Source organism: Morone saxatilis, unplaced genomic scaffold, assembly GCF_004916995.1.
Source record: "Morone saxatilis isolate NCDOM2014 unplaced genomic scaffold, NCSU_SB_2.0 Contig19, whole genome shotgun sequence".
NCBI lineage: Eukaryota > Metazoa > Chordata > Actinopteri > Moronidae > Morone > Morone saxatilis.
In genome coordinates this window covers 23,293,143-23,307,639 of record NW_023339751.1, presented here as the reverse complement: position 1 = coordinate 23,307,639, position 14,497 = coordinate 23,293,143, and the positions used below count along the sequence as shown (strand labels likewise).

Genomic DNA, 14,497 nt, shown 5'->3' with positions numbered 1-14,497 from the left:
GTGCACATCCACTAAGAATGAACTACAGTGAAGTAGGAGACATCTTGAGTCCAGCAGGAAAACTTTAGAAATTAACATTTGCATATTCAGAGACTCTGAAAGTTTTAATGAGGTAGAAGGATTTTTTTTGTGGGAAAAACATATCAGAACCACATTATTGTTTCAAGCAGAGTATTTGGATATACGTCTTAATACATGTCTGGAGGGGATCTTTAAAAAATAAATATCAGCAGATATATTATTATCAACAACCAACACAAAAAATCCAGTATGGACTGAGTTTTGTTCAATGTGTCACAGTTTAAATGGTTCACAGAGAGAGAACTGGGTGATGATAATGTCACTTGTCCTTTCTGCCCTGTAATTTGCACCCTGCGCCCCAAATACCCCAGCCCTTGAGGGGATCAAACCACGCCTACCCTCGCTGTGGTAACCAGCCGACGAGGCTTCGTTGTCGAGTTTAGATCGCCGGTGGCGGCTAGAGCTCCGCCTCCTATCCCCGCCTCCCTTCCTCAGAGACTGGTGCTGCTCACTGTCCGTCACGTGGCCTTAGCACAAGAAGCATGGCAACGGATGTTTACAGCATGGTCACCACATCATGCAACACGACAATATGAAAAAAAATAAGATGGATGGAGTGGGATTTGCTGCACAGCAGGGTCATACAGGGTCAAATCTCTTCATGTTCGCTCTTTCACTTTGTCATAAAGTATAAAGTTCAGATTTTCCTTCAAAAAACCCCAGACTTTTTAAATATTTTTTTCTTTTTCTCATAATAAAGATAAATGTAAATGAATAAATTAAAATGAATGGTGTGTTATCAGAGAGGTGACTCAGCAAACCTTGCTGTGATTGGTTACCAGTATGCCAGACAAAGGCCGATTGTCAATGGCTGCTTTCATTCACATCATAAACATTATGAAGCTGCTGACTTTGACTGGGCTGTATTTCCAATTCTGTTTGTTCAGAAATGCATTATTATTTTATTTAGGACATTTATGGCCCTTTTAGTCTTTTCCAGCCTTGAATCTAAACCTCAGCCCAGTACCTAGAATCTAGTCTGGATCCTCCTAATGTTACGCCAACAAGCTGGCATTTTAACACTGGAAATAATGATTATTTCCATAATCAAATCAATCTGCTAATTATATTATTATCAATTAATAATTTCATTCAAAATTAAAAATGCCCAATTTGACATCTTCAAACTGCTTGTTGGTCTAAACAACTGTCCAAACCCCTTGAGATATTTTTGCAATTTGAAAGATATTGATTGACATTTATGCTTGAAAAAAAAAGAAGAAATAATTAATCAATTATCAAAATACTTGCAAATTAATATTCTGTAAATGGACGAATCAATTGATTGACCTCCATCTTTAATCTAATATATGACTAATTTTTAGATTTATATTTACAGGACATATACTTTAAGTAGTAACATTAATCACTTGATAATCTGAAGCATTTAGAGCTACTTTAAAAAGGTAGTATAGTCTAGAGTTCTTTTGATTTACTATAAAAATACACATCCCTGGATAATAAGATTTACCATTTGTTTCTTAAAGATTAAAATCTTTAAAAAAGGTCCAGTGTGTAACAATTAGGAGGATTTATTGGCAGTAATGCAATATAATATTCATATGGTTGTTTTCATTGTATAATTACCTGAAAATAAATAATGTATGTACTTATGTAAAATATGTTTTTGTTACCTTATAATGAGCCGTTATATCTACACAGGGAGTGGGTCATCGTCTATGGAGTCCACCATGTCTAACCACCACTTTTCTACAGTAGCCCTGAACGTGCGCAACCTGAAGCATTTATTTAAGCTTCTTACATTTTAATTCCCATTAAAGACACTGAATAAATGTATTCAAATATAATTATACACATTTGTCAATTGGAGTGGAACAACTGATAACTGATTAACCACTGGTTCCAGGGTTTATGGGGATTTGCCGTTGCTCTGTTTTATATGACTATAAACTGAATATCTTTGGGTTTTGGACTGTTGGTCAGACAAAACAAGACATTTAAAGATGTCACCTTGGACTCGGGGAAATTAAATTATTTAATATTTTATACATGAATCAACAGTAAATTAAATCCATAAATAAAGTTATCATCATGAAAGTCCACCTAATTTTTTATTCTTTACCTCACATATATCCATACCTCAATCCAATGTTTCAAATGAACTTTTCATTGGATACTTCACCTTGATACTGTTCAATGGAAGACTCTTTCCTGCCTCCTATACTCTACCCAGATAACTTGGGCTACTCCCACTGCGACCCACCTATGGTATCCAGGCTGCAGAGCGAGGCGTGCAGGGGTCCGTCTGGGCGCTCAGTGCAGATGACGGTTCCCTGGGAGTCAGAGGAGTAGTGACTGGCCAGGGACTCATGGTGTGAGTGGGAGGGCTGTCGGTACGAGTAGCTCTCCGTCGACGAATCGGTGCGAGTGTCGCTGGAGATTGACTGCTCGCGGCCTGGCCGGAGGGGTGGAGGGGGTGGGGTTAGTACACAAGTGGGGGTGTCAGTGGTGATGTACATGTGGTCATGTACACACACAGATACACATCATATCAGACTCACCTAACTATTACTGCTGCTACAAGCACTACAACTACTGCTACAACCACAACAGCCACAATGACGACTACGTCTAACTAACTCTTAGCTTTCTTTTAGTTACCTCAGTCTTGTCTGTCATAGTACTACTACGACTATTACAAGCACTACCGTTTCTGGTTTAGTTACCTGAATGTTTGCTGTTGTGCTACTACTACGACTCCTAGCTGTGTTGTAGTTACCCGAATCTTCGCTGTCGTAACAGGCCTTGTTGAGGTGGTGGAGGTCGAAGCGTGAGGGGAGGTCCTGCACGGATACCGGCGTCCCCCTGGGGTCGGCGTACAGCAGCAGCAGAGGCTGGTAGTGGCCCTTAATGCAGCGAGAAACCACGTCCTTCCACTTGGGACCGATCTGCAGGGGAGTCACAAAAACACAGGCAAGACTCCAAAAGCTGATGAAAATGCAAAAAAAAAAAAACAACTCAAAATGTCTGGTGTAGTGGAGAAAAATAGAAATAAACACAAGTTCTTCTTAGTTGCATATTTTTGGTCATTCCTAACTCTCTTTGCCTCCTGTGATTTTTTTGTATGGTCTTATGATTGATAGTACAAGAAGAAATTTTACATTTGTGATCACTTTTCAGACCTTACCTTAATACCGTTTTGGTACTGAAAGAAGTGTGTCTATGGCACCAGATATCAAACATTATAAAGCAAATGTCAGTAATTCTTCATCTTGTTTAGTCTCTGATCACATAGTGCCTGATTTAAATGTAATTTTTTTTTTTGTACTTGCTTGAAGGTTAGGTATGCAATTCTGGAGAAATCTAGCACCATGACAAATATCATGATACAGTGCAAACAATGCACAGCATGTAATCTAACTATTGTTAGCTATGTTGAGGGTTTGCAAATTGTCACTAAAGTCGCTTTCTTTCTCTGACTGTTCTCTAGAGAAAATCTGAGAGCTGATCACATCAGTTTCTGGAGAATATCCCACTTCAACATTCATATCAGATCAATAACTGAAGTTGATTAGTTTCAGTTGTGAATCAGGAGTTCTGAACAATAAGCTGTAAATTTTACAGCTGTTATTTTAGTGTCAGATATATATTTCATCTACATTTCATATCTTCTGCTGCTCAGTTCACTTTTAACATCAACTGTCTTTTCTCCCTACACAAAAAAACTCAAATAAACAGATTTTTTTTTACTTTGGCTGATGTGAAGTGAATTCAATACTAGGGCTGTGTATTGGCAAGAATCCAGCGATACAATACCAATATCAATAGCAATATCACAATACAGGGGTTAGAATTCAATATGCCTCAATAGTGTAAACAAGCAATATATATTGCAACTTGTATAAAATGAGTAAAAGAGTTTTTCATGCGACCAGAACAGTGGAATCTGCATTTGTATTAATCACAGTCCCTGTAACATTATAGCCCTCGGTTTAAGTTTACAACACTGCTATCTAGTGGTTGGGGGTTTAAACACAAAAAAAATGATACAGAAATTTCGAGAGTTGACACAATGTCACAAAAAAAATATTGCAATAAGATATTTTCTTGCACCACTTTTGAATACTGGGTTCTTATTTGCTTAAATGCTATCAAACTCTGAGGTGTAATTACCCAAACTCAGGCATGGAAACGCGAGGTAGTCAAAATATTTCAAATAATTCCAACGCCGTTACATGTTTTGAAATAATAGATATTCTCATTTTTAAATAAAGCTTTCCACATCAAACCATCCACTAAAATCATGAAAACCAGCCGGTGAATTTACCAGCCGCAGTAAAGACGTCCAATTCACCTCGGAAACACCGCTCAGCAGGTAAAACAGTGAGAGCGGCTGAAATGTTTGAGGTTGTACCACCCCAGGTTTCGTCAGTCGTCTTCCTGCTCAGTTTGTCTTTCTGTGCAACACAAATCCTCCCGCTTGTTATTTCAACCCTTGCTCCATTTTCTAAAAGTCCATGTTCACCTCCAGCTCTGCTCAGATCTGACAGGACGTCCCAAAATCCAAAATGCCTGTCTGTTAACCGCGTGCCGCTGAGTGTGTTTGTGCAAGAGAAAGAAAGATATAGAATGAAAGTCTGCAGTGTGAGCAAAAGTGTTGGCTGTGGTGTGGTGGGATATGTGTCTGTGTGTGAGTGTATGTGTGTGTGCTCTGACCACACCCTCTGTACAGCTGGACTGATAAACAATAGAGGGATATCCTTGTTTTCACAACCAGTAGAGACACAGAGAGACAGAGGGAGTGAGAAAATGTGATATCTCATTCCACTGGTGTTATTACAGTACAGCAATAATAGAAAAGAGAGCAAAACATGAAGAGGAAAAAAAATTAAAAGTAAAAAAGGAGAGAAGGAGGCAGGAAAAGGAGGTAAAGAAGGAGGACACGGGTTAGAGATAGGAGAGAGGTGTAAGGATGGACAGGAAGAGATCACTCACTACAACATGAGGTCATTTCCTTTCCTAAACCTACGTCTTTCGTGTTTTTCCAAGACACACACACACACACACACACACACACACACACACTTGTGCTTCTATACCTGTGAGGACCCTTGTTGACGAAATCCATTTCCAGTTCAACATCGGACATCCAAAAAAAAAATGGTGACATTTTCCCTCCAAAAATAAGTGAAAACTGAGGTATAGTGATGCGTAGGTCAGGTATTTTAAAGACCCGCACCTGACGACCATTTATGAGAGCCAATCCACACCGCCCAACATGCAAATATTTCCGTTAATCAACCCAGGGTCCAAACTGAACCTGAAGAAGCAGCATTCTGTTTTTATGATCCACAGAGCTGAAGATCTGATGCAACTCTGTGTATTTATTCATATCTCACACTGCAATGTTATTGTACTATAAGTTTTATTCGGCTGTTCATTCTACCTTATTCTATTTTATCTGTATGTTCCATTTTATTTGACTCTTCTTGTCATTTTATATTGTCTTGTGGTTCTTTTATATCTTGTTTCGATGCTTTTATGTCTTACAAGAAGGTCTGTGTCAGACTTTTTCATTCACAGAACTTCAAGAAGCCAAATTCTCTCCACACCACGACATCTTTACCTCATTTATCTGCAGCAGCTCTTTACAATTTAGGTTGTTGCTTTCTGTGAAGATACTTCAAGTTTCCTCTGAAGACACGTTTGTCTCTTGTATTTCTTCCTGACTTGAAATACCAAAAGTAAGTAAAAGTGTTCGGCTAATTCAACGAACCTTTCCTGAGTGTGCTATGGTGACTTAGTTTCTGACATAATTGCTTGGTAGAAAATTTAAAGTTTTAATTACTTTATTAGTGAGTCAGCAGTAGAAAGATGACAGGAAATAATTGGAGAGAGAGAGAGAGAGAGAGAGAGAGAGAGAATGACAAAGGTTCCTAGCTGGACTAAAACCATTGCAGTTTTTAGTTAGTTTCTTGAACCCCTTGGCAACCAGAAAGTCTACTGATCAGTGTTTATATTGCTGTATATCACTGAATATACCTCCTTGACGTGAGCATCATCGAAGTACATCCATCGTCGGATCTTTGTCTGGAAGAAGAAGGTGGAATAATGTTTCCCATAGTAACACACCATGCCGACCAGGTAGAGCTCCGACTGGCGAGCCTTCTCCTCCGTCACCCTGTAAAACAACTGCAGAGAGAGAGACAAGAAGAGTTCAATGAAGCAGCTGAACCATTTTCTGCCTTTCTTTCACTGTACGCTGATGACACTGATGTTTATCACAGTGTTTGTTCTTCTTACATCCCCGAGGCGCAGGCAAGTCCCCAGGGTGTGAATGACGTCCTCAGCAAGGTCTGAGTGATCAGAGTCCCAAACCAGACCAATGGTGATGATCTCCGGACTGTTTAGGAGGACACGTGCCATCCTGAGCTGCTGACCACACTGACTCTGAGGAAGGAGAGGAGGAGGAGGACCAACAAGTACAAGGTTTACATTGATGTGAAACAACGGAAAGCTTTACATTTCAGAAGTATTTATCATTTAATTATCATTATCATAAAAGTGTCTTACGGGACAGTTGCGCAGGTCTCCCATGCTTGCATTTCTTAGCAGCTCTCCAAACATGCCAGGGGTCGCTTTCTCCCTCGACTCTAACATCTTCACTGCCTGGTTACTGAGGAAGATGAGGAGGAGTAAATGTGATCTTCATAGCTTTGTAACTCATGTTCTCACAATTATTACAGTTGAGACTTTTACATTTATATATTGCATTTGAATTACAAAAAAAGGCACTGCTTTTGTTGATATTAAATAAAGGTACGTTTGCATTCCAACATTAGGATTTTGTCTCAGTTGTACCAGAGCCATTTCATTAGCCTCAACTTCATTACCCGACCAATCAAAGATGACAAATATTGGGTGCACCATATCATTTATGATAATACCGAAAAGTAATGGTAATTATGATATTAAAAATATTGTGACATGTTGACAGATTTAGGTCATGGCTAAGCACGGCTTCAGTAAGGTGGTCATTGAATAACAAGACTAGAGGAGCTACATCGCTCCACAAAAGGTCATATCTGCCATCATCTAGTAACCAAACTAATCACAAGATGAAACGTTGGTCTGATTCAGCTGGTGATTTATTGGTCACATCTTACATCTGTTTTGCTACAATTAAATCAGAGCAGCACATGGCAACATCTCAAAAGTAGAGACAAACAGCCTTATCAAACACATTCAGGCACACAGACACACACACACACACACACACCACACACACAACACACACACAACACACAAAAACACACACACACACAAACAAACAGAGGCAAAGAAGAACAAGCTGCCAGAAGTCTGATAATCACCAGCTGGACCCTATTAAAAAACAATCTACAAGCAGGAGTTAGTTCAAAGTTGGATATGTATATGCTCACCAACAGTGGTAACAACTTTCCCTTCAGAGCAAATAGAAATAATTGTTGTGTACTTGTTTGGTTGCCCTCTTTGTCTAGTTCAAGGGATGGAGATGATGGCTGAGAGAACTAGAGACAGTGAAAGTTGCTCACTGGGCATAAATGTGTAAGAAGTTATTCAGACTTTCACATATTTGTGCGAACAGCACAGGACTATCACAGACTGACTGCTGATACGGCTCTGAGTGGCTTTTCTAATGTGCATTGCTCCACATGGCTCAAATTGTGGTAAGAATCTTTTTATAAATCTGCAATTTTACTTATTGTATTATAGCTGTTTTTAAGTACTGGTTGCATATGGGGAAAATAGTTTCTGGGCCCTTTTTTTGCAGTAACAAAAAAAGCACCGGGCTCACTAGCGCCTCCAGGGCTCCTCTCCACTTTTTAAATATTTCAGTCATCTACCCAATATTTCAACTAATTTTCCAGTGTCATATCATAAATATCTCCATCTGAGATTTTTAGGATGACAAAACCAAAAGCTGAAAGAGGGAAGTGGCAGGAGAAAGACTCAAATGAGATTGATGGCCAACCACTCCCGGAGCTAGCAGAGCTAGCTGCTGCAACCCCCAGAGTTAGCCAACGAGCCTGATCTAGAGTCTGAATCAAGCATCCTCTCAGTGATACGATGTATGAGCAAGGCGATGACTGACCGTTTTAACAATTTAGAGGCATCTCAGGCATCCACCCAGGCAACGTTGGTGAGCCTCGGTAACCGAATACAGGAGGTGGAAAATGCTAGCTCTGAATATGATATATATGTGTTTGTGTGTGAGTGTGTTTGCCATGATCAAGGGAGCGATTAGCTGGTTACCTAGGTGACCCTGAAGTGCAACCTAGTGACAGGAATGGTGGGGGGTTGGGGGGTGTGTCCTCTAAACAAAGTGTCTCTCTCTCTCTCACACACACACACACACACCCAGACTTACCACAGGGAGGTGGTGGAGATGTAGTGGACCATCTGAATGAAGGGCAGAGGGTCTGAGGACGCTCCACAGCTGCTGCACACACACTGAAACACACACACAGAGTAAAAATCACATCTCACACTTTTTTCTTTTTACATCAAGAGTTTAATTTTAACTTGTAAAGCTTTTCTACTCAACACATTCTCCATTGCAGTATTCTCTGAAACTGCTGGTGTAAGAACAAAACAAAACGATTCTGTGGAGATCGTCATAGAGCAAACACGGCTGCACGCTCTGCTGTACAGCTCCTCGATGTGGAGGAAGAATTGTTGCGTTTATGCTATTAAACAGAACTGCTGTGTTGGGTCTGGGTCACTGTGCTTTTATTTTTTGACGGTCCCTGTGGTCTCTACACAGATGTTTGTAAAGGTGTACCTGTTCAGCCAGTCTACCATCAAACTTAAAATGAAAAGCTCTGTCTATGCAGTGGGCACCTAGTCTTTTACTAGGAGAAGAAATTTGGGAAGTGCACAACCAAGCGCCACGACAGCACTCAATGTAAAACATGTGGTGATGTCACTTTTAAGGGGTATTACTAAAACTTAATGAGTGAAAATGACAAAACTGCAGCAATATTTCAAAAGTGATCTTTTACTGTCCATTATAGACTACAGGAGAGATTACAGAAAGCACCTGACTATTAAGTTGGGCGATCGTTTCCATTTTCATACTGTCCAATTGTGGCTAATCGAAATTGCAGATATGTAATCAGATCGCCAAGGATGGCAGGAGTGGGAGAGTTATATCACAGTCAATACAATGCCAGCATGGACAAGTGGCTCACTTCACTAATGGTTGAACCTATAGACCTGCACAAAAATTACATTTACCAACATAAACTACCATGTTCTGAACAGACACAATCACAAAAAGTAACATTAGCATTGTGGAAGAGCATATGGAGAACGGAGATGTGGGGTGTCAGATCCATGGAGAACAGACATGCTGCTACACCAGAAACATCTCTAAATGCACAGTAGGGTGCAGATTCTAGAGACTGTTTGATACATAATAATATAATAATATAACATCTTAGTTCTGATAGTTAAGTTCAGTAAAAAACGCCTTGATACCGGCGTAGGAAAACCAATTATCTGTGAACCTGTCCTTTAATCTAAATGGATAGTTTTCAAGGTGACAGATGGAAATGTTTTTGGTCTTTTGTTCCAGCAGGGAGGAACTCAGTTGTTGGACTGTGACTCTTCTGATACTATAACACTGCTCACACTCAGACCACGTCTCTGTCTCACCTGTTCGAAGAGCGTCATGGCAAACTTCTGGTGGGGGATGCAGTGTCTGGCTGTGCAGATGTCTTCTTTGGTCTCGTCTGCAATGTGGAAGTGAATCCTCATCAGGAGGTTTTCCTGCAGAAGCACAGAGCACAGAAGTGATCATCAGAGAATCCACCATTTCACCCGGTTAAATGTAAACTTCAACTTCACATAACTGAATGTTTTTGCAGTAAGTATTACTGCACCAAGTGTGTGTGTTGTCTTACGAAGCACTCAGCAGCGTCGTCCATGATGCCGAGCTGAAACCTCTGCTCGTCCTGGAAGGTTTTGGCGAGCGCGCTGCGAAGAGCATCGGATGGTAAAACTTTCTCACTGCTGTACTGAAACTGAGCGAAGATACTCTGAAGAACAAAAGAACACAGACAGACGAGGTTAGACACAGGAAGCCGGTCCAGAATCGGCTTCCAATATCAGTTAGACTAATTCTCACCTTCAGAGCACAGAAAATGCACGAGTCCTCCATACACTTATGAGTCGTCAGCTGACGGAAACTACGTCGGAAGATATCGAGGTGCCACAGAACCTGAGAGACAGAGACAGAGACAGAGGGAGAATATCAGTAATCGGCAGGAGACAACACAGAGGAAATAAGGAGGAAGGAATAATAACACAGAACTAACAATTAAAAAAAAAGGATCTTGGAAAATTGATTCCAAAAGCTTTAAAATATTCACCTCAGCAGAAGGAAGGACAGAAAAAGCAGAAAATGGGACTCTTTCAGTTCAAAGTTTAAGATTCCACATTAAAATCCTTAAAAATCCAAATGAAATTCCAGAGAATCAGTGTGTCTGTGTGCTGCAGCAGCTGCTCTGTCCTGCTGCTCTGACTCCACTAAAGGGCTCAACGTGACGTGTTTACATCAGCACAACTACCAGCCAATCACCTGTCAGCACGGATTACGCTGACCTGAGACCATAGCCGGCCAATCAGAGAGAAAGTTTAGGGACCTGAGGACTAGTAGAAGTGTGTGTAAGAGCACAAGAGAGACTGTGTCAAAAACAACAAGTAAATCTGTGTGAGAAAGACATGAAAGTGTCTGTGTGTGTATGCGTGTGTGTGCGTGTGTGTATGCGCATGTTAGCATGTCAAATTGTGTTCGTCCCTCTCTCCATCTGCTTCAGGAAACCATCTGGACTCCTGCGTGACGAAGACGAGTGTGTGCAAGAGATTGAGTGTGACAAAGTGAGAGTGATGTTGAGAGAAAGTGTGTGTGTGTGTGTGTGAGAGACAAGACGATGAAAAAGAGAACATGATGTTGCACGTGTCGGAGAACACAAATGTCACAACGTGTCTGTTTAGTATTTGATTTCAGGGTCTCTGCAGGTTAAAGTTCTGCCTGTTTACTGGTCTAAGATCAAACAGAATGTAATTTAAGCACTTTGATGATCATACGGGCCAACAGTGTCTAAGCTAGAACAAATAACCAAGGGGGGCACAAGGCTTATAGCAGGGGGGCACCAAATTACTGGCAAGTGGCAATTTGGTCATGCATAATGAAAGTGAAACCATCCGGTTGTATGCTCCCTAGGAGACATTTCTAGGAAAAAAAAATAATCCTCACAAAAATAGTGCATTCTCATTCTTAATAATACAACTAAAAACCCAGGTATAAATACATACAGGACATGGGGACATGCATGTTTTACATCGACTGAACTGAATCCAAATGACAGAAAGGTGCGTCTGCTTTCATGGAGTACTCCGGCCTGTCCCTCCTCTGGTGCCAGGCAGAGACTGACCTGTTCATGGTCTTCTCCTTGGTCATCCATGGTGGTGTCAGGCTCAACAGCACCGTAAGCCTGGCAGGAGGTGCACTAAGAGGAGGGCTAGTAGTAGCCAGCAATACTGACAGCAACTCTGACTTAGAGAAAATGACATCGGGTACAGCTGGCGCCCCCTGTACTGTGCCCTGGTGCCCCCTCATGGAGCCAACTCTGCCGTCCCAAGTATGAAAATATGACTGAATACCGACAACAACCAGTACAATTATTTATTATTATATCAAATTAAATACAAAAAAAAATAAAGTGTCAACCCACTAAGTGTCCACTCCTTTGGCATTTATTCACAAAACATATCTGAATCAGATTCAGGCTCTCACAACAATGACCACTTTGAAAGTTAACTGTGTAATGATGAGCTTCAGGTTCAGGCCAGTGCAGCTGTATCAAACAGGTGTCTTATGGAGTCTACAGATCAAAACGTTCAGCCTGCATGAATTAATCTGAATGATTGACTAAGATCACATGGAGCTCCCAAAGCCATGACTGACAGTCTGCACACATACACACACACAGTGGATATTAAACAGCTGTCACAGCGGGTTGTGGAGCCAGACGTTTCATAACAGGATCAGAAATCTTCAGCACAAACACAAACTCAGGACCAACCATTCTGAAATACATAAATATGTATTTAATTGCATAACACACATCAGTCCATATCAGCCTATGTATCCTTCATATTTAAATATAAAATCATACTTAATTACACGTCATGTGTGCAATGATCCATCAAACATGGTATATATAGTGTTCATGACTCACTCTTTTCTTTTTCTATGCATTTTCTTATCTTCCACTCTTTCTGTGTTGTGTTGTACGTTGAGCTGCTGTAACAAGTGAATTTCCCGGGTGTGCGATCGATAAAGTCTACCCTAAGTTTTCTTAATTGTTACTCAGTTGAAGCTGCAGCTGATAAAATAATTATTTATCATTACAAACATAATGTTTCATTCAGTTTGATTCTCTGCTCACTTTTAAAGGTTTTCAGGTTAAAAGGATTTTACAGCATTTGAGGTAAATTCTCTTGTTCTCCTTCTTACACAGAGTCTCCTCTCCTGCTGAGCAAGTTGGAATCCAGACACAGAGGAATTTTTTCATCACGTTATTTATGAGGAGGGTTTTAAAAAGGAGCCGGTCTGGAGGTCAGAGTCAGAGAGGCTGTAGTTTGAAGCCCTGGAGTGATGAGTGAAGCTGCACGGGTTTTACTACGATTACACTTCATGAATGTAGAAACTAGAGCTGCAATGAATAGCTGATTAATCCATTAGTCCATCAACAGAAAATGTATCAACAATTAGTTTCAGTCAACTTCCAAGCAAGTGTTAACCAAACATTCACTGGTTCTAGTTTCTCCAATAAGTGAATTTGATGATTTTCTGTTTTATATCTGAGCTAAAATGAGAAAGACAATCAATTATTAATGGATCAATATTTTAGATCACAAGTAAGACTGAGGTTGATTAAAAAACTAATAATTCTAACATATTACTGGTGGTGAAAGCACACACATACACACAGTTTAAACAATAAAACAAGAACCTTTTCTTCTCAAACACAGAGTGTATCGGATTGAACACGGAGGTGAGAATCTGGTAAATCTTTGGCATTACTGAAGCATACTGTAGTGTCAGCACTTTGGGTGTGTTTGTTTTCTCCTTCCTGTCCCCCCCACCAGGTCCAATATGTTGCTTTGTTCCTGCAGGACGAATCAGCAGTGTTCAGCAGGTCAGTCAGGTAACAAACCTTCAGTACAGCTCTATACAACGCTGCTACACATCCTAAACAATTTAATTCTATAAATCATCAATACGTTTTTAGTTTGACCTTATTTATTTCAGTCAGGGCTTCATTTTTAAGTCTAGAGATTATGTTTTCAATTAATCATTGTCTATAAAACATCAGAAAAGTCTGGTTTTTAATTTCTCATGGGCCAAAGTGATGTTTCCAAATGTCTTTGTGTCACACCAACAGTCCCAAAAACCAACGAGATTCAGTTTACTCGACATAACAAAGAAAGCAGCAAATTGACTCATTTGGTAAATGGTAAATGGACCTGTACTTGTATAGCACCTTTTGTAGTCTTCCGACCACTCAAAGCGCTTTTACACTACATGCCACATTCGCCACACTTTCACACAGCGATGGCAAACTAACAGAAACTAACGCATTCATACACATTCACAGCATCAGGAGCAATTTGGGGTTCAGTGTCTTAATGGATACTTCGACGTGAGACAGGAGGAGCCGGGGATCGAACCAACAACCTTCTAATTAGGGGAGGACCCGCTCTGCCTCTGCGCCACAGCCGCCCCATTTGGGGAGCTGGAGCCATTAAATGTTTGCCCTTTTTTTGCTGAGAAATGACTTAAACCTAACCTAAATTATTCAACAACTAAAATAGTTGGGAATAAATCGATTAATCGACTAATTGTTGCAGCTCTAGTATCACTTATTTTCTATTAAAAAATCAATCTGCAGAGACGTGAAACCTGCAGAGAAACAATCCATCACAGTGGGCTTTATTTTATTTTCTCTCTGCTCTGATGAAACTGTTAAAAGCAGGACGAGTTTTGGAATTACTCTCTGATGGTTCATTTAAGCACTCTGACAAAGACACTCAAAGAGGAATTTTTCAGGGGTGGGAGTGTCAGTTGAGGGGTAACCACGGGGGAGCAGGGGGAGGCCACACCATGGATCTGAATTCATTTTTTGAATATCTGAAAGAGGTGCGTTCAAGCTATGTTCCTCTTTAAACACACTGTCCCAGTCACACCTGTGTTATTAAGCAGCAATAGTTGGACCAAAAAAATACTAAATAAGATCACTCAACATTGGCTATGATGGACTGACCTCAAATTCAAGATTCAAGAACTTTATTTGCCATTTGTGCTTGCACACATAGGAACTCATGTGCGGTTGTTGCTCAGAGA

The 14,497-nt window shown here is 40.4% G+C and overlaps 1 protein-coding gene across 1 annotated transcript in view; it reads right to left on the bottom strand.

Annotated features, from left to right (window-relative positions):
• LOC118329160 (inactive ubiquitin carboxyl-terminal hydrolase 54-like) overlaps positions 1–14,497 on the bottom strand; it is a gene marked incomplete in the record, with an annotated part of 48,668 nt that overhangs the window by 16,148 nt on the left and 18,023 nt on the right. The window contains 11 exon segments of the mRNA XM_035663143.1: positions 420–548; positions 2,306–2,497; positions 2,822–2,990; positions 6,085–6,234; positions 6,346–6,492; positions 6,616–6,718; positions 8,453–8,535; positions 9,742–9,855; positions 9,990–10,124; positions 10,214–10,306; positions 13,627–13,637. Coding sequence (XP_035519036.1) covers positions 420–548; positions 2,306–2,497; positions 2,822–2,990; positions 6,085–6,234; positions 6,346–6,492; positions 6,616–6,718; positions 8,453–8,535; positions 9,742–9,855; positions 9,990–10,124; positions 10,214–10,306; positions 13,627–13,637 — 1,326 coding nt within the window.